Source organism: Podarcis melisellensis (assembly GCF_964234715.1).
Source record: "Podarcis melisellensis genome assembly, chromosome: 4".
Classification (NCBI taxonomy): domain Eukaryota; kingdom Metazoa; phylum Chordata; class Lepidosauria; order Squamata; family Lacertidae; genus Podarcis; species Podarcis melisellensis.
In genome coordinates this window covers 42,230,235-42,254,421 of record NC_138531.1, presented here as the reverse complement: position 1 = coordinate 42,254,421, position 24,187 = coordinate 42,230,235, and the positions used below count along the sequence as shown (strand labels likewise).

At 40.8% G+C, this 24,187-nt stretch overlaps 2 protein-coding genes across 6 annotated transcripts in view; one reads left to right on the top strand and one right to left on the bottom strand.

The window, feature by feature from the left end:
• The window catches only part of LOC309368731 (uncharacterized protein CXorf58), a gene marked incomplete at its 5' end in the record, with an annotated part of 11,820 nt that extends 5,635 nt beyond the window's left edge, over window positions 1–6,185 (bottom strand). Inside the window, 5 exon segments of the mRNA XM_081909010.1 lie at window positions 437–548; window positions 1,883–1,977; window positions 3,971–4,070; window positions 5,882–6,092; window positions 6,095–6,185. Of these exon segments, the coding sequence (XP_081765136.1) occupies window positions 437–548; window positions 1,883–1,977; window positions 3,971–4,070; window positions 5,882–6,092; window positions 6,095–6,185 (609 nt within the window).
• On the top strand, window positions 6,093–24,187 carry APOO (apolipoprotein O). Of its 5 annotated transcripts, none has more exons than XM_081909013.1 (9): window positions 6,093–6,192; window positions 9,097–9,207; window positions 9,420–9,539; window positions 11,864–11,918; window positions 14,838–14,933; window positions 15,414–15,505; window positions 17,555–17,662; window positions 18,894–18,977; window positions 24,144–24,187. In XM_081909013.1, the coding sequence occupies exons 1-8, from the start codon at window positions 6,184–6,186 to the stop codon at window positions 18,948–18,950; spliced, it is 648 nt and encodes a 215-aa protein (XP_081765139.1). In that variant the 5' UTR covers window positions 6,093–6,183; the 3' UTR covers window positions 18,951–18,977; window positions 24,144–24,187. The 5 variants fall into 5 exon arrangements, with proteins under 5 accessions (XP_081765139.1, XP_081765138.1, XP_081765137.1 ...); XM_081909012.1 differs by lacking the exon at window positions 24,144–24,187 and adding an exon at window positions 23,780–24,092; XM_081909011.1 differs by lacking the exon at window positions 24,144–24,187 and adding an exon at window positions 20,620–21,005.

The window sequence follows — 24,187 nt, the reverse complement described above, 5'->3', positions numbered from 1 at the left end:
GACTCCCTTCTCTTTAAGTATTTCTGACTATGGCATTTCACTCAGTAGTTCCTTAAGATTTCTGAAATCAGCCTTCAAGTTCAGAGTGGGTATCCAACTATACTCAGCTTTTCCTTGCTTCTATATAATGAAACCCAAGAGAACATGGTCACTTCCTCCCAAGGTTCCCAGTACTTTGACTTCCTCACTGGCTAAATTAGGATCTCTGCTTGGCCTACTTAGGCCCATGGGCTGAGATTTCTGCATTGCAGGGGGTTGGAATTGTTGACCCTCACCTCATGATCCCTTCCAACTCTACAATTCTGATTCCTCACAGCTGGTGTAAAGTTATCATAATTAAAAACGGTAGCATTTTAAATATAAAGAAAACTTATTATAGTATCAAGCTTAGGTAACAGATGATACAGAACATTTAAAAAAATATCCAATAGGTTACCTCACTTGTTGCTGTTATTACACTTTTCCCAGTGATGTAATGGGTGTTTTGGTCTCTTGACTTGCAAAATATCTTGAACACAACGAAAGGGGGGAAATCAGATCCAGCTAATCTGAAGGGAGGGGAAACACCAGAACTTAATTACCTATTGTTATTAAACAGCTTATTTAATCTTTGGCAATGGAAGTGACTGTTTTCATTTTAGTTCTAATTTAAATACTATGATTGGCGATGTTTTAAAAATCCATCTGTAGTTTTATTTAACAAAGACAATCCAACAAATTATATCCTTAATCCCAAACACATGTTAAGAGTATGTTCCCTTGAAAGGTATGGGATTAGCTCCAATCTGTATGCAAATTCAGGTCTATGGGATGGATTTAACTAACCTGGTTCACTAGTGGAAGCCAGGGCAAGGATTCCCAATATTGCAGTGGGGCTTTCCGCTCCTCTTCCCGCAAATCTGCTCTGGATTAGTAGAACCCCCAGAATAGTGCATGAAGGAAGAAATGGTTGCATTGATATATATGTAAATTATATGATATATGTAAATTATGTAATCAATACGGTATATGTTTATATGTATGTATAATGAAAAACCAATAAAAATTTATCTGACGAAAGAAATGAAATGCTTGCGTTGACAGAGTGATCAAATTAGCACCATATTGAATTCTACCCTATGTGTGTAAAATGTTTTCCTTTCTGGATCTCTATCTGCTGGGAACAGAGAACACATTTTGCCTCGCTGGACTAGAATTAAATTTGCAGCGCTAAACATATAGCTGACCAGTGAGTCTTGGCACATCTTGGGAGGAAGTAGTGAAAATAGATCTCTTGCTGTCCTCTGTTAACAGCAGCTCTGCCAATGCTATCAAGTCAAGGGAACTCTATGGATGGGACTCAAGTGTGTTTAAGGCAACAATCTAGGACATAGTTATAAGGAAATAAGATCAAATGTATATGTTCAGTAAAATCACTTGGTAAAGTCTATCATTTCAGACTATAAGCTGTCTAAATGCCTATCTATCTATCTATCTATCTATCTACCTACCTACCTACCTACCTACCTACACTTCCTGCATGTTGAAAATCAGCTTATCAAGCAGAAAGATATACTTAGGACTGCAGCCTTAGTTACTGTCATCAGTAAAAATACACTTGCTCAGAAGGAGTCTATATTGGTGTTTTTTCATAGTAAAGTATAACTATGAGATGCTTATGATTCTTGTATACTACTGTTCTTATGAAGCTACTGCCACACAAAGTAGAATAATATATTTGTTCATTTATCAATAGGAACAATTCATTCTCAATTACTCTTCTTTGGAAGAAACTTACTCCATTGGAATCACCCCTACATAGTAACATTTAAAAGGTGAAGAAAGAGACCGTTAAACTAAACAAAATATATTAAACCAAGGCATGGAAATGTAGTACTTTTACCTGAATCGAACTCTGCACGTAAGAGTAGGGTCTTTAAGAAGTTCAGCCTCCAAAGGACACACTCTTTTCAAAATATCATGGGTAATGCAGTACTCCTGAAATAAATATATGTTCTGCTCAGAGAGTTTTCAACAAGCTTTGTTTTAAAGCAGCATTTAAAATATCTCTATCTTGCAAAAAATAAATAAATAAGTATATATGAGATAAAACAAAAGAAATAAGGCATACTGAAGCAGTGATAATTAAAAAGAAAAAAGGAGGAACCCTCAGTGAGGAGGTTGGAAGTCATATGGAGAAATTAAGAATTTGTAAATTAAGAAAAAGACTTAAACAAAATAACTCTTTGTTAGGAATTTAAGGATTTGTATAAATAGGTTGGAATGTAAATTTTTTTGTCGTGTGGAAAATCAAGAAAAAGCAAAAAAAAATCTCTACCTTGCTCTTCACTGTGAATAACAATTCTAGAGCAGATAACAATAAAATGTACCTTACATATGAAGGTAAAAAAAAGTAAAGGACCCCTGGACAGTTAAGTCCAGTCTAAGGTGACTATAGGGTTGCGGTGCTCATCTCGCTTTTAGGCTGAGGGAGCCAGCGTTTGTCCACAGAGCTTTCCGGGCCATGTGGCCAACATGACTAAACTGCTTCAGGCGCAACGGAACACTGTAACGGAAACAAGAGTGCACGGAAATGCAACAATTTTATAGTAAAGGTAGAATATATTACAGTCACAACCCAGGTCAGGAGTAAAGGAAGAGGGTAGTATAAGCATGCTATGGAAGGGCAGGACTCCAACTCTGAAGTGTTTTAATTGACTTTAATTTTGTAATTTTATATTGTTGTAACTTGCCTGGTGTAACTATTTTTAAACAAACATCAATGTACAGAAGTAGAAATTATTTTTAAGAAAAATTCTAAGGACAACCCCTCTTGTAAACAGCAACTACTCCCCAAAACAAAATAAGAAATAAACTCAGTGACCACAGAATGTTGAGAGTCTATATGGATGGAAATGGAAAATTGGAGGATAAGGTATGCAGGAAGAATGCATGGCTAACTAGAACCCTGAATAGGAACATGGCACACTGCAACTTTCTGTTGAAGGCCCATTTATTTAGTCACCTTTTCAGTCTGAAAAAGAACAGGTGCCCGTCAACGTCTAACTTCAACTAGAATGTTGAGGCATTGGCTATTACAGGGTCTGCAGCAAACCAACACATCTTCAGACAAATTAGAAAAAAGTAATGGGTCATTATTTGCTTATTTGGCTTGAAAGGCATGGAAGACCGGGAGTAATGAAGAGCAATGAAGATTGCTTGTGTGTATGTGTGTACTTCTGGACACAGCCTGGTCACTGGATAACCAGGTGGTAACAATGGCCAGGAGTGCTTTTTAACAACTTCAGTTTGTGCACCAACTTGTGCGCAATCTAGAGTAACTGGGGTTGGCCTCATGCTTCAACCACATACAGGGTAATGTAATGCACTCTATATTTAGTTGCTCTGAAGATGGTTGGCAAACTTCAAACAAATGCATCTACTATGGTTTTGACTCCAATTATATTATCTAATATAGTAGCCTTCTGCATTGGTTACCAATTTATTTCTGGCCTCAATTCACTGTGCTGGTTAGACCTTTAAAATCTTAAACCAGTTGTGGCCCACCTCTGAGCTTCTGAATTTGTACTGTTTTACTTTCAGGAGCAATAATTAATCCTGATGGAGAAATGGCCAAAAATCAATTCTTGCTGCTCAGTAATTTAGGATGCAGCAACTTTCTGGTGGGCTTTCCTCTTACAACACACAGCCCAGCCCCTCTGTGTTAGCAGATTTCTACTGCCAACAGTGAGAGAGAGCATGAAAGCATTATCCCTGTGTCCCTGCTGGCTTTGGAATATTTGTGTGTGTACTGTTACAAATAAAACAAATATATTCATGATACCTTGAGGGATACCCCTTGCAAGCCAGAGCTTGTTTCTATTCCTCAATGCATCCATACAAAGGGAAACCACTTTAAAAATAGAGTTATAATGACACATTAAACTATAGGAGTACATCTAGTCAGCCCAAACCACATGCAAGAGCATACCGCTGCCCGAATTGTATGTTTCATGAGTCTATACAACCGTAGCCTTGTGTGACTCCACCACGCCTTCTGAATAGTTTTTGCTGCTGTGTCAGGATGAGACCTGGTGGAATAAATTGCAAATCACCAGACTATAGTGATTGGAACTTAAAATTATTGCCAGAAATCAAATAAATCCCCACAAGCCCATACAGGGAGGAAGGGTGCATAGCTGGGTACACTTGTTCTGGACCTCAGAGAGCTATGACAGCCAGCGCTGGTCCGCCAGGGGCCTGCCAAACTTATGCTGTTTGAGTTGATAACTTTACCCTAAGAAGACCTTTACCCCCCAGGCCTCATACAAGCTCTGCGCCAGCCTGCACCCACATGTTGGAAAGAGCTTCCCTGTTGCTTTCTGTTTTGCAGCTATTACAGACACAAAGTTTCTGACAATGTTTGAAACTCCCATTGTTCTAGACGCATTTTGAAACAGGGAATTTCATTAGTGGAAGCAGTTTGAGCTCTGGGCGCAGTACTGCACCTAGGAATTCAGGTTAAACCTGCAGAGTGGAAGGAAAGGAAGACCTTTTTCTGCCTCCCCTTCCAGCTACTCTCTGAAGGATGGAGAAGAGACCCTCTTAAAAATATTAGGGGGGTGGGCAGGGGAAGGACTAGACCAAGTGAAAAATGAACATGATTTAGCTGCAATTCATTCATTTACAGCTTTGTATTCTTGTTATAAAAAAGCACGCCTAAACATTTTGTTTTTGCCCCCATAACCTGGGTTTAAGGTGCCATTTAGCTCCTAGCTGTCACATCTCTGTTTCTAATACAGTGGTACCTCGGGTTACATACGCTTCAGGTTACATACGCTTCAGGTTATAGACTCCGCTAACCCAGAAATAGTACCTCGGGTTAAGAACTTTGCTTCAGGATGAGATCAGAAATCACGCAGCGGCGGCATGGCAGCAGTGGGAAGCTCCATTAGCTAAAGTGATAACTCTACCTCAGGTTAGGAACAGTTTCAGGTTAAGAACGGACCACCTGAACGAATTAAGTACGTAACCAGAGGTACCACTGTACTGGTTTCTGACCATCAAAAAGGTGGCACCCTTCAACATTGATTAAATTGTGCTCTCCAGGCCAATGTTTGTGAGCCATAAAAGAACATATATTCTTCAGAAAACTGCTCACAAAACAAGTTGTTCTATTTGTTCAACCCTTGTAGTTTGGGGGCCAGACTCCACACAGATCCATATTCATATTTAAAGATTGATTAGCTTTCTCCACCTTGCACAAACTTTTCAACGTGTTACATTATGCTCCCCCTGCAAACACGTCAGAAGCCGGCCGTTGGGACTTAAATCCGAGGTATGCTTAGACTAGGGGACTCAGCTGCAAATAAAACGTTTTAAGCGTGTTTCAAGTGCAATATACAACATGACACGAGGTGGTAATGATGAGCCTTATGAAAAACTCAATGTATTTTTTTTTAAAGCATTTTCAGAGCGGCTTTTACATGTGTGTAAATCGTTTTCTTTCGCGTTTCCTTAAGAGTTGGGTGAGGCGGAAATTCAGCACGTGGGGAAAGCTACATTTACTGAGCGCCTGCCTCACATGCGGATGGTAAAAGCGAAAAGGTGCCAACCCACACGGCCACCTCCTTCTGCTCTGTCCTTAACAAATTCACGGTAGAATTGGAAAAGCATAGCCCACTTTCAGCCCGGAGCCAGGCTCCTAGCCAGTGGCGTAGCGTGGGTTGTCAGCACCCGGGGCAAGGCAAGTAATTTGCGCCCCCTAACCCGTGGATTTTAGTAGGGGCAGAGAGCTGCGAGTGCGAGCGCGCCCCCCCCCAGATGTTGCGCCCGGTGCGGCCGGCCCCCCTCTGCACCCCCCACGCTACGCCACTGCTCCCAGCTTATCCGACGCCCTTACCTCCGCTTTACTCTGCTGTCACTCTTGGATCCTGCCAGGTGAGAGCTCCTGCTCCAGATCGTGGCCATCCTCGACTCAACAGCCCGCAGGCGCCGCAGTCGAACTCCTTTCGCCGGTCGCCTAGCAACAGGGACGCACAACGCGACCGGAAGCCAAGTTGGGCACCGCCCACCAATCGCGCGCGACGTCTCTCCTCCCCCTTCCCTCGTGTCGCGCTGGTGCCTCTCTGGCGTCCGTCCGCGGCGCGTCGTTTGTGCGTCATTGCCGTCGCGCCGCACTCCAGCAGCGGCGCTGTCCTCGGCATGTTCAAGGTGAGAAAGTTTCACCGGTAGTTCTTGAGGAGGGAATTGAACGATATCACTGTGGTTAGTTTTCTTTCTCTTCCTCCGCCCCCCGCCCCGGCTCTGTTTCGCCGAGCGCGACTTTCGAACTGTTTGTGTGCGCGCGCGCGCGCCCTTGCTCTGTTACGGTCGGTGCCGCGCTCTTATTACCGCGCGGTTGCCATGGAAACATGCCGGTCAATCGCGGCGGTTTTTTAAAAAAGGGGGTGTAGACGGAGGTTTGCACGCGCTGGTGTTAGCAGCCCCGCCCTCTTCAGTTTTGTCTTTTGTGTTGCCGTTTGGGCTCCGCGGGGTGGGGTGGGGGTGAGGAGCGAGGCGGACCGGAGAGTGAACTGCTCTTCTAATTCCGAATCCTCCGCCCGTACACATAGGGAGCCCTCTCGATGTTGGGCCAATGCAATACGGAGTTCAACTCGTATTTCAGCCCTCGCGCAAATCACCTCTTCTCTCCCATTTAGAAAAGAATCTAAATGCAGTGGTACCTCAGGTTACATACGCTTCAGGTTACAGACTCCGCTAACCCAGAAATAGTGCTTCAGGTTAAGAACTTTGCTTCAGGATGAGAACAGAAATCGTGCGACAGCGGCAGCAGGAGACCCCATTAGCTAAAGTGGTGCTTCAGGTTAAGAACAGTTTCAGGTTAAGAACGGATCTCTAGAACGAATTAAGTTCTTAACCCGAGGTACCACTGTACGCATATGGTGATAAAAAAAACCCAGTGATGATGTTCCCCTGTCGGTGTTCATTTCTTAGCAGAGTTCCTAGCAGGCTTTTTAAAATGACTAAATCGTATGCATTTTGATGGCGCTGACTCCCAAGCGAGTTTAGGATTGTAGTCTTGTGTTGTAGAGGGGCCATTTATAGTGCAATCCTGCACACGTCAAAATCAGAGGTAAATACCATCCCTACAGATAAGTAAGTGGCTGTAGGGATGCAGTCTTAGTTTGTAGCACAACCAGAGAATCCTTTATCACCTTCAAAGATGGAGGTTGCAGTCCTAACACCACTTCGTGTGGAGTGAACCCCATAGAATTCAGTAGGACTTCTGAGCCTATGTTTACATATGAATACCGGTAGATTAAGTAACTCATTATGAAGTGAACTGTAATGCACAGATGTTTTATTATGCCATAATAAATCCGTTGGTTTTTAAGCTGCCACAAGCCTCTTTGCTTTTGCTGTTTTGCATGGGATACTGTAGGGGCAAACAATATATGGAACTTTTTTTTTTTTTTAAAGGAAGATGGTCTGCCATGTAATTTGTATTAGAATTCACAATGCCTACAAACCTGAGTGAAGTTTTGCTTCTGATACAGAGGGACAATGAAACTTATTTCAGATCTGTTATAGGAGTAACTACTCATCCCTCATCAGAGGAGCATTCATTGTTGATTTGTATGTTTCTTAAATGTTTCAGTTTATATTCAGGTATTTGAAAATACAGTACAGTAGTTGCTAGTTTTCTAGGGTTATACATCCTGCCTTTCTACAGGGGGAGCTATAGGACCAAGCTTTGTGAAACAGAAAGGTGTTTTGTATATTAATTAACAATGTAATTGTCAAAAAAATCATGACCTGTTTTTTCACTTAACTGTATTTGATATAATTCATATTCCTAACCAATTTGTGGAAGAAAAATGCATATGCTCTTGGATTTGAAGACTTTGTTATTCTATCTTCGTTGCTAATTTAACTGCTGTGGTTTCAGTACAATCAAGTAAATACATTTTGTGGAACAAAATAAATAATTCAATGGTAGTTTTGAACATGGTTGTAAAATAGAGGCTATTAAATGCCTTCCTTGTGATAAAACACTATGCATACTAGATAGTCTATGAATTAACAGTTAAAAGTATAAATTAAACTTTCTGGGCCATTTTCAGTACTCAGCATTTGCAGAGCTTTGTGTTCTACATTGTAATCATATGCACGTTTACAGAAAATTTCCCCCTCCCCAACTTCAGTGGTGCTTAATTCCAAATAAAAGTGCGCTGGGTGGCAACCATAGAAAACCTGATGAAGATTGAAGTGTTGTTCTATTTTAGGCATCTGTTTATTTTAAGAGAACATCTTACTGATAGTATGATTTCTATTTGAAGTGTTCACTCAGATTCATCAATGCCATGTGGGAGCTCAAGTGTGCACATAAAGTTTCTTTGTCTCCCAAGTGTTCTCTTTCCCCCATGCCCCCGCCCAATTTATTATGGTAGACAAACAAGGATCTAGACAAACAAGGATCTGCACACACTGCTTTTCTTTCTCTTTAAGTGATGCCTGACTATTGCTCTGAATATGGGTGGCTTAAAATCCTTGGAAGAGCAATACAAATTGTTTGTAGTCCTTATGCCGTCAGACATTTATATAATTTGTGTGCTCTATTCATCTTGCCTCATTCCTAAATTTATTGGAGCAAACATGTTGGTATTGGTATTTACAGATTATCTCCAAAGAAGCTAATTTCCCTAACCTCTGAAGGTTAGTATGTTCTCTTCTTTGGTAATTAATATTTATTTATAACAATAAACAATTACAGAAATGATGGACAGTTTTATTTCTGATGGCAGCTGAGTGTCAGGAATTGAAAGCACAGCTTTTCAAGCTAGATTTCCGTGGAAGCTTATCAGAAAATATTGATTTGCCTCCACTGTGCTCCAGTTCAGGCTTAACTGAAAACAGAAATGTTATTGACATGCTATCCTCAAGAAATGCAGAAATACTGACAAAAATGTAGATTGGTAACAGTGGACAGGGTTCTCTAACTACACACTTCTGATAAACACCTGGCTTTTTTATCTGCATGTATATTAGGCGTATGGGATGTGCAGTATAATTCCACTTGAGCCCATAAAATATAAATGTTTTCATCATATTTAGGTAAAGCAATTGATGGCTGCTCCTGCTAGTTTAAGCTTCCTTGCTGTACAAGTTTATGCCGCTGCTCCTGAGAGTGATGCATCTAAAAATAACTTACTGAAAGTTGATGAGGTAAGAGTCTGTTGTCTTTGTAAACAATTGTTTTCGGTTAGCCAGCACCCAGTTTCAATGTGGCCATTCTTAATTAAGAAGGTTCCTCTTTCTGGGGTGCAATTATTCTGCATACACATTGATGTCCTGAAGTAATGCAGTACTACTTAATGTTTATTATTGTAGAATAATTTGACAATAGCAAGTAACTTTGTGTTTTCTGTTGTTCACAGCTTTCACTCTATACTAGTCCATCACCAAAATCAAAGTATGTGGAAGATACGCATACACAGTTGGAGGAAGGTATCTGTTATGTGCGGCAATCTTTGGAGCCATACACAGCCTGGTTTCAGGTATAGCAGTATGTAATATGTCATTGAGAGTCCTGGCAACTGATGAATTCATATTAACATGAAGATCTCATTCCAGAACTTCCCATGAGTAGAACCAGTTCTCTTGCATACTAACTGTTGATACAGACGTCCCCATATCATCATTTTGCCAGGATATGCTGTCTTGAAGTAATTCTACCGTTTTCTAAATACAGATTTGCCTGACAAGCTATCTGACCTAGATTTTGTTTGGTTTCAGACACAAATTGGGTGTTAACACATGTTACTTAGCACCTGTAACAAATGTGCTTGAAAATGCCCAATTTGTTCTTTGTTGAAGGAAGTTCTCTTAATGGAGTTTTCGGGTTGTAAGCTGAGTTAATAAAGTTAATAAAGTTATAAAGTTAATAGGAACTTTATAGAGTTTAAATTCATAATGAGACTAAGCTTTAACTGTTAATTATTTCAGATTGCGGAGATGCAAGTATAAGAATTCCACAAGCAGGTTGTAGTCCAGATAAGCTAATGGCCAGTGCATTTACATTTTAATCTCCCAGTCCTGTTACTGAAGCTTCCATACACCCCTCTGGTTTTAGGCCCCCCCAAGACCACCTGCAATTTGGTGGTGCTGGCAGATTTTTAAAACAGGGTCATGCGCTGGATTCGGTCAAGGCCTGAGCCAGGGAAAAGGTTGGAGCCCACTGCCAGAGTTTTCTTCCTGCAGGGTGCCCCTTTGCTAGCAGCTTTTGTGGGGCACTTATAAAGCAGTGCCCCACCAAATCGACACCCCTGCTCTCTGCTTCCTTCTCTGCCTCTCATGGCTGTATGTTTAATTAGGCTTTAGTATTGTTGTTTTTAACCAAATAAACATAAGCCCTACACCTGAACTACTTTGGGGCCAGTTCTAGGGTGGTGCGGGTGGTTCTGGATGGAGTGTCCTGATTTGAGACCGGGTGATTGTGGTCAGGGCTGATGGGGCTGTGCACAGCCCTGTTTTTTTAACCTACCTTTAAAAACTAAGCCGACACGTGCCATGTTCCAGTAATATCCTGCTTGTGGTTCAGGTTGTTCTGGTTTAATTTGCAGCTGTGGCACCATTCTTGGTACCACTTCCATGTTGCTTCCTGGTTGTGACTATTACTGGGAACAATGACATGTGGTGAATTTTTTCTTCTTCTTCGTCAAACCTTTATTAGGCATTACAAGTATAAGCCATCATAAAACATCCATATATAAAATTTTAAAATATATACAAATAAACAGCTATGTAAAATATATAACAGCGAGGATTTTCATTGGGATTTCTCTATGAAAATTTTCGTAGGGGAACAGATGGAGCCAGAGGCACCAGCTTGCAAGGGCGATGGGGCAGCACATCATGTGTGTGACATTGTGACATCCTGACGTTGCATGCATGAACATCGTGCCTTCCTCCCTAAGCTGGGCAGAGGCTTCCCAGGCTTTGGGAAGGAGGCATCAGGGTTCTGATAGGATGCTGGAGCCCTCCTGACTCCTTCTCAAAGCTGGGATGGCTCTTGGACCCGTGAGCATCACACCTCCCACCCTAAGCTGGGCAGAAGCTTCCAAGGCTTTGGGAAGGAGGTGCATGGGACACATTTAGGGGACTAGCCTTGTCCCCCTAGACCACTGGCTGGGAGGTGCACTGTGTAGTGCTTGTGCGGGATTTGATCTCTTTCTTTGTTCCCACCCTGGCTAAGAAATCGGAAAGCAGCAGCCAGGACATTTGAGCATTTTGACTTCCTAAAGTCTCCTCTTGCCTTCCATATCAGAAAAAGGGAGAAGTGAGGGAAGCTACCTCAGTCAGGATTCAGGAATTGCTGCCTCAAATATGGGAATGGAGAGCTCCTCTTCCCCCTCCTCATGAGGTCAGTCTGATGAGTAGAGTGAGACATGAGCTTCCATGAGTTGTAAGGTTACAGAAATAGAGGAAGAGGCTAGAGCTAGTGCATTTGTCTGCTCCCTGACCCAAATCACACACATGCAGATTATTTTGCAACACTCAAGAAGGCAAGTGTTTGGATTAGAGTGTGCCTTGTACAGGGCCATTGTACAGGACCAATGACAGGACCATTTAGAGACACCTAGAAGTGAGGAATCACGAGCTTACATTCCTTCTTGTTTGTGTGGTAGACATTCTATATCAAGCCTGGTGTTACTGGGTAGCCTACGACACAGTATAATACGGTATATAGAGATATGATCTATATAGAAACCATTTTAAATTGCTTTGGAATACCTGTAATGCCACTAGGTGCTTACAAATGGCTTCGTGATCTTCTTTGATGAAAAACAGTAGCAATTATCACTGTTGTTCCCATCTCTAGGGTTTTTCTGACAAAGCCATGCCCAAAGTAGAAAAAGCAGCTGAATATGGCAGAGGTAAGATCCATTGATAGTTCCTACAACTAAATCAGATGTGGTTAAGTAGTAGCAAGATTATTAAAACAGTTCTGCATAATCTGTATAATTGCAGCCGTATTGAACATTGCTAAAGCAGTTGCCTCATTCTGCTCAAGGGGAAACTAGCCATGTAAGCTGCTTATTTCTGCCCTCTTAAAGGTCTCATTTATTATAGGCACATCACACCAAAGGTTACCCATAATGAGATCCTGTGGGGCCCTAGTCATACTGAGCCCATTACAGTGGTTGTTTTGTTGTCAGTATGCTGATTATAATTAACACAAAAGGCTTCCACCTTTTTTACTGCAATTTTCAAATCTTTGCCTAAGTTATGCGGGAATGTACTTTTCTCAGCTTACTGTAGTTTTTCACTGCAGCTCTTAATTCTCTCCTCTCCAAGAACATTATGGCAATGATGGGTCTGATATGCTACATGGAAAGGCTGGGAGATGGGAAGCATTAGGGGGCAACAAGATACCTGAATTCTGTGTTAAGGCTATGTTGAAATAATAGGTTTTTATGCTCCTATACCTATACTGAAACATTAGAAGATATGCAGCCTTGGGTTCTCTTTCTCTCTGTAAAGGAACCCCTGTCTTTTCAGCATTTCCTGTTTAAACAAGGAAATGTTTCTGTTCTTTATTGTCATGACTTTCTAGATGTGCATTGTATTTCTCCATCTTGGCTGTACAGTGAGGCGAGGCACCAGTTAATTGCTGCATATTTATTTGCTGCAATGTATTTGGTTTTATTGGAGCCTATTAGGCTCGGAACAATGTGGTTATAAGAAGATAAGAGACCTATTAGAAACGAAACAAAGGTCTTCCTTATGCTGTTTCAAATAATGGTCAAACAAGAAAGGATTCAGTGAAAGTGCAAAACAAAAGATCTCAAAATTCATCTCTTCAGGGGCATAATGCACTTTGGACTTTGAACCATAAGCTAATAGTGAATAGGTTATGTAAAACAAAAGGATATTTATTTAGATAACATCACTGAGGATCAAATTAGACATTAACATGGAGTTGTCTGTAATGATCTTTTTACAAAAATGAACTATGGGAACTATGGTTTCTAACGCTTCCCTCCATGCCATTTTCTTGCTAGCTCCCCCACTCTGTGTCATTTGCCCCTACTGGAAACAGTATAGTTATATACTACCTGTCCGTGTATGTCATTAAAAAATAAAAATCCTTAAGCTAAAAGAATCCTATTCTTTTTCTCTCTCTCAAACTGTTTAAATGATTTAAAAAACAGAAAGAATGACAAAATCCACCGTTGGGCAGTACTTTCATTAGGACCAGCCAAAATTGAAGTTCTCAAAAACTCTTCATTTAGATTACATTTGCTTTTTAAAAATGTAGAGAAATGGAAGAGAGAATATTTATCACTTTATACTGTACCTTGATCTAACTTCAGAGTACCAGTTCCCAATTACTCTGGCCCACTGTTCTGGGGCTTAGTTCATAAATGCTTGTCAATCCCAGGGCGCAGCTAACTAACCATGGATGATAGAAAGGCAGTCCTGTGCTTTGTACAACAGAACAGAATGCTTATTGCAAATGTATTTTTAAAGGGTGGAGAAAACTGCACATTAAAGGAATCTGATAAGCTACACCCTGAGGAATCGTCCCTTATTGCTGTATATCCTGTTTGATACCAGATAGGGTCAGAAAATGGTAAATGGTAAATAATTGTACATTTCTGAATCATAGCATTGTAGAATTGGAAGGAATCCTAAGGTCATCTTGTCCAACCCCTTGCAATGCAGGAATCTCATCTAAAGCATCCCTGACAGTTGGCCACCCGACCTCTGCTTAAGAACTTCCTATGAAGTGCACAGATACTAAAGCATTGGTTCCGATTTTTGAAAGTATTAATTTCATTTACTCAAGAACTCTCAATGAAGCGGCACATTCAAATTTGCTCTGCAAGAATGGTTCCCAGAGATTGTTTCTTTGCCTAACTAGATGTCCATTCTAGTAGCACAAAGAGGACAAGGTGGAAGCTCCATAGTGCTCACTGGAGTTCCGCAGAGATCTTTTGGGCAAATTGCTACTCTTAGAACTTTCCTTTTAATTCTTATACTCTTAGCTCAATCTTTTGGTTATGTGACATAGTCTTGATTGCAGATATTCTTTGGATTGCAACATCAACTTGGAATGTTTCTTGAGCTTGCAAGATTCTTGCAGTATCTTTCAGATCCCCATCTGAATTCTTCTAGGTTTCAGGGTTTCAAGGTCTGTTCTGACTACATGACTCAAAGGCCATAATCTCTGTCCTTATCATAGTGCCTTTAGGGTCTAGGCAAATTGGAACTGTTGTTCTGGAACATGCAGTTTCATCCCCCAAGGAATGTTGTTTTTCCTTAATCTGATGTTATTCTTAAAACAAAGTCCTGTTTTTAGCTGTGTGCAACTGGATCTTGTTTTCCCTGACCTTGGCAACCTTGCACAGCCACATTCCCAAAAATTCACCCATCCCCTATTTATACAAATTAGAAGTGAGTACATTATTTTTTTTTAGTAAGTATAACAGCGTATATGATTATATTCACAGAACCTTCAGATTCATTTTGCAAAATAAAATCTGGCTTGATAAAGGTGTGCGACAGGTACTAAAAAGCTGGGTAGAGCCAGGTTCAAATCCCCACATTGCCTCTCATCCTAACCCACCTCATAGAATTATTTTGAGAATAAAATGTGGGGAAGCTATGTATGCTATCCTGAGCTCCTTGGAGGAAATGTGGGTTATAAGTGGATATTAAAACTTGCTTGTAGTTGTAACCAATTATTTGTAGTTGGAAATATAAGTGCAAATAATACTTTTAAATTTAATTGAAATTATGAAAGTATATACATACTAGTGTAATATGCTGTGGTCTGATTTTTATTTTAGAAGGCTACGAACTTCTCAAAAGCCCACCTCCAGGATTTTATCCAAGGCTTGGTGTCATAGGTTTTGCTGGTATTGTTGGCTTGTTTGTGGCTAGAGGTATGTGATAGTTTACAATTCCCCTCTTCAAATTCTATGTGATAATTTTCTCTTTCATTGACATAAATATTGATGTGCAATGGAGATTTAACTGTATCTTTTTAATGTGTGGAATCCTCATAATTGTAGAGAAGAATTTGGAATTATGTGGGCAGGATCTGCTAAAGGCTTGGAAGCCAGGCTTGAGTTCTTTAGTCGTCAGTATATCTATGTTCTTTGCAATTATGATCTTCAAATTCTAATCCACTACACAAATTCTATCCCACTAAACTATTATGTCTAATCAGATCCCATCGCTTAAACACTCTCCTCCAGATCTACTTTCTGTCAAAAGGGCAGGTACCTATAACAAAATACTGTGCCATTTTGATAGCTTAGGCTGGCTGAAAAAATCGTGTTATAATGTGTGGATCACCTTGTTCAGCACATCATTTGTTGGATACAGACATTGTGAGAAGTACTATATATTCTTTGGCGCAGGTTCCAAAATAAAGAGGTTGGTGTATCCAGCAAGCTTCATGGGGATTGGTGCCGCTCTCTACTACCCGCAGCAAGCCATTACCCTTGCCAAGGTTAGTACTGTGGGAAATCACACAGTTCCTATTTGTACAGCTGTAAATATGGCTTGCAAATAGCAAATGCTCATCTGCTGTTGTATGTACAGTGGTACCTCGGTTTAAGAACAGTCCGGTTTAAGAACGATTCGGTTTACAAACTCCACAAAACCGGAAATAGCGTCCCAGTTTGAGAGCTTTACCTCCGTCTAAGAATGGAAGCTGAATGGTGGAAGGGCACCGGCAGTGGGAGGCCTCATTAGGGAAAGCGTGCCTCGGTTTAAGAATGGTTTTGGTTTAAGAACGGACTTCCGGAACTGATTAAGTTTGTAAACCGAGGTACCACTGTACTTTGTTTTAAAGGCAAGCACAGCTTATTTCTTACAAAAGCCTGCATTACTAATACATGCAGTCTAAAACACCAGAATGACACAACATAGGGTAGTCTACTTCTTTTGGTGTCTTTGTGTCAGCTAGGCAGGTTTTAAGGTGTTGCTGTATGAATTATCAGTGGTCAAAAGTCTTGTTTCCACACTTGTATTCCCCTCAGGATTGCCTTAGAATTCGTAGAATAGTCCTAGGTATGTATTTTTCTTAAAACTGTCTCCTGGTTGAGTGAATCCTTGTGATTGTTTGTTCATGTGAAATAAATCACTCTCATCCACTGAAAATGGTGAGGTTATCCTCCTTATCATAAGTAAAGCTGAAGAAGCAGCTGTTTTTGAGGCCCTCTCTAACTGTGTAAAGCAGTGCTTTTTCCCTAGAAAAATAGGTGCTGGTGCTCACCTTGAAGTTGTCACTGTAAGTGTCACACTTTTTAACAACAATGACAAAAGATGTGCCGGTACTGCGTACCCTTGAGTACCCCCTGGGGGGCACTGGTGTAAACCCATCCCTCTCAAGTGTATTTGAAGCAATTAAGTCCCACATTTTAGTGTGTTTGAAGCGTAAAACAATGCTATACGGAATGAGTACTGAAAGTAATATGCTTTGAAGTACAAAGACGTGGAGTACAGATGGAGCACAGCACAGTTTGTTTACAAGCTGGTGGCTTAGCCTTAAGTTAATGATTAATCAGGGTTCTTGCATATCATTTTTTGCAGCTGAAGTTTTGAGCAGATGTTTTCTAGATTTATCTTTGACCTTTCTTTAAGGATAACTAGTAGTTATCATATGCTTCTTTAAGTATTTTTCTAGACAATCTCTGCATTTTGTAAGGCTGGCTTTCTTATACAGCTTATGTGGTTTCCGTCATGGTGTTCCATTGTGCCAGAAGCGGTTTAGTCCTGCTGGCCACATGACCCAGAAAGCTGTATGTGGACACCGGTTCCCTCAGCCTGAAGCGACATGAGCACCGCATCCCATAGTCGCCTTTGACTGGACTTAACTGTCCGGGGGTCCTTTACCTTTTTACTGGATGTGATCCAGTTAAATAAATTGAATAAAGGAACTTCATAAATGTAAAGTTTGCCACCACATGTACCACCACATCCCTTAGAAACCTCTAAAAAGACTGCCTTGGCAGTGTGGGGTGGGGTTGCTGTGAGGAGCAGGGTACAGGAGCGTTTTCTTTCATTAGCTAATTTTAGTTATTTTGGGAAGTTTACTGCATTGCTCAAGAAGATCCCTGAATCTCCTCCTTTGTCGGGGGTGCTACTGTGTTGGGGCGGGGGGAGAAGGAGACTGGGAAATTTCCTTACATAAACCAACTTAATCTGCCAATATCTTTAGCACTGACATTTTTCTTGCAAGAACAGCTTTTTAAAAAAGTTGGTACTTGTGAATAGCTGTTGCATTGTTACAGTAGTTTGATTAAGCTCATAGAACTGATGTTGTCCTTGTTCAGAGGGCTCTAGGCCTGTACTGCATGGATAGCAATTGATCTTCCCTGCCGTTATTGGGCTGGGTCAATATTTTGCTGTAATGGCCTATGGCTATAAAAGTAATTAAACTAGCACTTCATAAATGTTTGTAAAGTTTTTTTTTAAAAAAAACCTAAAAATAAAAATACACAGTGTTTCAAGTGGATGTTAATTTGACTGTTATGAAATCTCTGATTTCTGAAAGGTAACTGGTTCTCAGCTGTACGACTGGAGTCTCCAAGCCTACATAAATATAGAATCTCTCTGGAAAGATCCTCCCAAAAAGAAAAAATCTGCAAAAGCCAGTGACAAGGTATGACATTTGAGAGTTTGTTGTGCTGTAGGTGTATCTCTGTTCTTGGCTGTTTTGTTTGAATTGCTGTGTTCTTTGTTTCTGTGCTATTCTCCTCATCCTTTTAGAGAACCAGAGCTGTGCAGGGATAAGTCCAATTAGTCCCATAGTTTCAAGTACCATGCTGTTGCTCCCAGAGTTTGAAACTCCCATTGTTCCAGGCGTGTTTTGCGAAAGGGATTTTCATTAGCCCAAGCAGTTTCTGAGCTCTGGGCGCAGTGCTGTACCTAAGATTTCAGATTAAAACTGCGGAGTGGAAGGAAAAGAGGACCTTTTTCTGCCTCCCCACTTTCAGCTACTCTCTGAAGACTGGAGAAGAGACCCTTTAAAGAATATTAGGGGGGTGGGCTGGGGAAGCATGGCTTTGTTTTTTTCAGCCTTCAGAGGAAGACTAGACCATGTGAAAAATGAACATAAGATTTTAGCTGCAGTTCATTCATTTTCAGCTTTGTATCCTTGTTATAAAAAAGTGTGCCTAGATATTCCATTGTTGCGCCCAAAGCCTAGGTTTAAAGTGACATTTAGCTCCTTGCTTTCATATCTCAGTTTCTAACACTGGTTGTTCCTACCTTCATATACTCATAATTAGGAAATGCAGTACACTACTAGAAATGCCATGCTCTTATAGGTTTGGGATTCAAGCAGCATGCTACTGCTGCTCTTAAATTATGTTTAATGGGAGATACCATGTAATATGCCATTTGAATCTTTTACATAGTATGCTGCTCATTCTTCAGGTTTGCGTGTTTATGCAGTAGTTTGTTGCAGAAATAGGCTACAATCCTCTACATTCCATCAGTCAAAATTGTAGTTACGTTTCAGAGATGTCAGTGACATTTTTCAAGTTCTTGTATCCTTCTGCTGTTAATTGCATCATATCCTTTCCTAACCTCATTCCTCTCTTGTTCCTTTTGGTTAAACTACTTCAACATGTTAATTTCAGTTGATGGTATCTGCCTCGCTGTAGGGCCCCTTGAAATCCATGGATTTGTTAGTGATGATGGCCTTCAATCTATTTGTTTCAGTAAAGGACCCCAAAATACATACTGAGGAGAAACTAACATTAGATCATCTTCTAGAAATGGTATATGCCCAAAGAATATGGAATCTTAAAATCAAATACTTTATTTTGTGGAGGCAAATTGTTTTGATAAAAAATTATTAAAACTTCAGTCTGTGATGTCTTTTTAAGGGTGATGCAGATAGTGACAAAACAGGAAAAGTACAAGAAGAAAAAGCAATAAAATAGAATTGTCTATGGCTTCTCAATGAACAGGTAAGGTGCACTAACTATTCCATGGTTCCCATGAGAAAAATAAGAATAGCCCTAAAAGTAAAACTGGATTAGTTGTTAAGTTTGTTTTTTAAATTCTTCTGGCTCCAAATACATAATTTACTCAAATAGAACACTTGAGTGATGCAATTTTAAAACTATTAGCTGTTTTTATTACTTGTGTTATCTCCCCTGACCATTCCAAAGGTATGGTGATGTGCATAATATTTAACTACAGCAATTAAATGTTTTCAAAGGCTTAGAACTTTGTAAAATATAAATCAAGCTGGGGGTTTATCTCTAAAGCACCAGTTTGCAAACTCTGCTTAGGTGCATAGCTGAGTGGCAGAAAATCATGCTTTGAAATCCATGTTTGGAATAAAACAGTAAATACATTTCTGAAAGTAGTGTATTGGCTTGCACCCCTCTATAGCTATGGTTCCTGTTCCCTCTTTGCCGGAGGAAGAAAAACTAATAAAATAGCTCCATTACTTCTCACCTGGCACATTGATTTGAAGCCCTTCTGCCATGTGTTCCCTCCAAGGGAGATGCGGAGAGTGCAGACATGAGAAAAATACTTCTCAGCAATAGCTCCCCACTTATGGTATATTCTCTCCAGGCAGTCACATTACTTATCTTTAGGTGGTAGGCAAAAACAATACTTTCCCATCAAGCCTTTGGTTTTTAATTATGTCTGGCCTTTGTCAGTGGGTGTGATGTTTTAGTCCTTTTTTCAAAAATATGAATCAGTTTTAGATTTTGGTGCATTGTAGCTTATGCTGACTTTAATGTATGTTATTAATTTTTTGTTGTAAATGCATTGAGATTTTGTAATGAAAAACAACTACAGTGGTGCCCCGCAAGACGAATGCCTCGCAAGACGGAAAACCCGCAAGACAAAAGGGTTTTCCGTTTGCGAGTTGCTTCGCAAGATGAATTTCCCTATGGGCTTGCTTCGCAAGAAGAAAGGCTTCGCTGCCGAAGGCTTCGCTGCCGCCCGCCAGCATTTTAAGATCGCCCCGGACAGCGGAGAAGTCCTCCGCTGTCCCAGGTTTTTTTAAAATGCTGGGGGTGGGAAGAAAAGCCCTTGCCCCCCCCCAGCCTTCAGAAGAGGTCGGGGGACAGACTGTCCCCGGACCTGGTCTGAAGGCGGTTTCCATAGGAACGCATTGATTGATTTTCAATGCATTCCTATGGGAAACCGTGCTTCGCAAGACGAAAAACTTGCAAGAAGAAAAAACTTGCGGAACGAATTAATTTCGTCTTGTGAGGCACCACTGTAATAAGTTTGATAGATAATAATCATTTCAGAATTTTCTGGAAGGTAAATCAGATTACTTGAAAATTGGACGGTTGCTGGCTAATGTGAAATATTATGTTATCTATAGAGTTGTTTTATATGCACTAACAGCAAGAAAACTATGGGCTACTTTTTGGATCCCACCTCAAACAGTGTTGACATTTAAAAAAAAGTTTTGGAAACTTGTAGTTCTGTTTAATTTATTATTGGATAATCTCCCCCCCCCCCCCCGAAAAAAACACTACAACAACACTTCTGCTGCTTGGAATAGTTTTTAGTTACAAAAACAGCAACAATCTTGACTGACTGCAAAAACTAACTTTAAAACCCTTCTTTTGAATACAGATGGATTGAGAGCCTGCAGGAGATCAACACTTTTCTAAAAAAAGAACAGAATCTGTGTTGACTATGAGTACATTTTGTCTGTGGTTTGGCTCAACAAGAACAAGACTTACAATCTGTTTGAAAGCACCGTATCTGGATCTGAAGGGACACAGTCCTGTTATTTGCCAGCTTTGGACTTTAGGTCAGAGTTCAGCAAGATTGCTCATAGATTTTGTCAGGACCTCGGTCTACGTCTGCAACCCTGAGCCCTGCTTACAAGGAAGTACTGGACTTAATGGGACTTAATTCTAAATAATTGCTTAGAAGTGTCCTGCAAGTTGAGTCTCAGAACTCCTCTGTCTGTTGTTACTATTTATAGGCTTAATTAAAATGAATGCCTGATTCCCCCCTTATGTTTGGTCATTTAATCAGCATCCATATATTAATCAGAATAAATTACATTCTTGGTCAGAACAAAGCTTAATTGTGTTACTGGTGGTGGTGGAGAAGCTAAACAACATATGAGCATTAAAGTTGTGCCCAGCAGTAGGCTAGCAAACTTGACAAAAGGCTCAGAAATACAATGGCCTTGTCTCTTCTCTGCGCCTTCCCCTTCCCCCTCCAAATCAAACTTTTCTGGATGACGAAGGTCAGTGGGAAGTGCATAATGGAATGTCTGTGAGATTCCCTCTATAGATGGATGGGAACAGAACTCTTTGTTTTTCTTTAGGGTTTTTTGCTTGCCTGAATGCACAGCTCAGTAAGGGTCAGAATGCTGCGCTGGTGAGAACTAGCTATAGCATAGCTAATGACTTCTTATCGGCCACTCAGGAAGGAGAACTATAGAGCAAGGGAACGCAAACATTTTGTGTAGGGTTGGACACAATAGATGAGCTTTTTCTTGTTTGCAGCCACATCACATCATTTCCAAGTGAAAACAGCCTAGCTGAATGGTGGCATGCTGGCAGGCTGCCCATTCTTTAGTTTCACATGCAAGAAGTTTGCAAATGCATTTCAGACATGTAAATGAAACAGCACAAGGCAGCATTGAGCATTTCTGTTCATGCCAAGAACATTGGACCAGCCGAATGGGAACACATTTCAATATTTGATGGGATTTTTCAAATATTGTAGGTATCCTGTATGAGTGTGTTGTGCTTCCTTTACAATTCAGGAAGAGGTTATGAGGCATGGGAAATGCTGTATTAATGTAGTATCTGTCCTATTAATAAGAGCAATTGTATGCCGGCTCTGTGAATACCTACATTACTCATGTCATGGCCTGAAAAAAAAGAGAAACTACACAATAGACTTCAGTCTTATCTGAGTAATCTGGTGCTGCTTCTAATGCAGCCTTTTTTCTTGTTCAAAGCCCTCTCTTCTCTCTTTTACATTGGGACACTGGTTCCTGTGTCTGTTTGCATGCCACTTGACTGCTAACAAATTACCTCATTAGTTCAGCTTGTTTCTGTAACAAATGTGCACTTAAATGTAGTTTTATGAACTTAACTTTAGACCCGCATCCACATACTAAGGGTTCATTAAAAAAAAAAAAGCTTGCAAAACCAATGGCTAAAATCTGGGGCATGTTCAGATCTAGAAAGTCATGTTGTCAAGATGCTTACTGAAAATGAGGCCTGGATGTCTCCAGGATGATAATAAGCAGGACATTAAGATAACCTCATGTTTGCCCCCAGCATCTGGAATACTGCCTCTGGACAAGGAAGATTCATTTAGCTATCCTAACTAATGGTTAGTTAGGCTGTTCCTTTGCCCTCATGGTGCCAAGCGGTACTTGGAATGAATTAGATTTAGTGTATTTGTTTTACATAATAAATATAAAATGGGACGCGGGTGGCGTTGTGGTCTAAACCACTGAGCCTCTTGGGCTTGCCGATCAGAAGGTCGGCAGTTCGAATCCCTGCGATGGGGTGAGCTCCCGTTGTTCGGTCCCTGCTCCTGCCCACCTAGCAGTTCAAAAGCACGTGCAAGTCCAAGTAGATAAATAGGAACTGCTCTGGCAGGAAGGTAAACAGTGTTTCCGTGCGCTGCTCTGGTTCGCCAGAAGCGGCTTAGTCATGTTGACCACATGACCTGGAAGCTGTCTGCGGACAAATGCTGGCTCCCTCGACCTATAGAGCGAGATGAGCGCGCAACCCCAGAGTCGTCCGCGACTGGACCTAACGGTCAGGAGTACCTTTACCTTTTAATAAATATAATAAAACCTACAAATTAAAATACCCAGCTGATACTACTGCTGGCATATAAAGTACCAACATGTGTCCAGGAGGAAGCACGTGTGGAGCAGATACTTATCTATCTCTAGATCTCAGCCTATGTAAAAACCAGATTTTTCAAAATCACCCTAAAACACAATTGGCTCTTGACTGTTTAGGGCAGCCAGATCAAATTCTACAGCACTTTTGTGATAGAGGTTTCTGGCATTTATCTATGCTAGTGTTTAGTGGAAGGGAGTTCCATAGTTCTAGGGTAGCCATTGAGAATGCCTGTTTATTTGTTTATTAAATTTGCATACCACCCTTCATCTGTAGACCTCAGGGCTGTTCACAACATAAAAATACAAGATAAAAACACAAAATACATGATAAAAACAAGAGCAGCAACAAAAACCCCCAATAACCCCCCCATCCACTCCCACAAATATATTTAAAAGTGAATAGGATGTTAATCAGCCCAAGGTCTGGTTGAAGAGAAATGTTTTTGCCTGGCACCTAACGGTGTATAATGAAGGTACCAGCCTAACCTCCCTGGAGAGAGCATTCCACAAACGGGGAGCCACTGCAGAAAAGGCCCATTCTCATGTTGTCACCCTCCAGACCTCTTGTGGAGAGGGACACAAAGATGTTCTCATGGTCTTCATAGCTCCATATGAACTTTGAGGTCCTGAGCCGTTTAAAGCTTTGTAGGTCAAAATCAGCTGTTTGGATTACTTGTGTGCATAGTAGTCGAGCACATTTCACAGAGTAGCAGAATGACCACACACTAGACAAATTATGGAAGACCCAACCTTGAAATGTTTTCCTGAACTAAACCAGGACAGCTGCATGTTTGCAAATTCTTCTGTGGTAGGGGGAGTGGGGCAGGCAGAGGGAATGCTCATGGCACTTAGCAAATGGGGATCAAAGGTTTATCCTGGTCTTCTCCCTGTTTTTGTGTGCAGACAAGTTGCGAGAGAGGTCAGCCACAGTTCACTTGCAGCTTGAGGCAGTGCAATATTGAACATTTACCACTTGGACCTGCTGACTATGAATTTGCACTTATTTAAATCCCGTAAGAGTAAATTATCTGACTGCATTTTAGAATGCATTTTCTCACCTCTTTAAAGCTAACGCTTGAAGGCTAACGAGGCAAGTCTCATTTCCTCTTACAGTATAACCACAGCAGCTCAATTTCCTGCTCTTGTGAAATGCTGTGGTATATTATCTGTCCATTCCAGCTCAAGACAACGATAAAGGAATACTTGGGTAACAACATGTTTTCTTTTGTTGCTTATATTCATTTAAGTGATTTATTTTTCTATGTAGGATCCTATTTCTCAGAATGCTGGGGCTAACCAAACTGACATGCT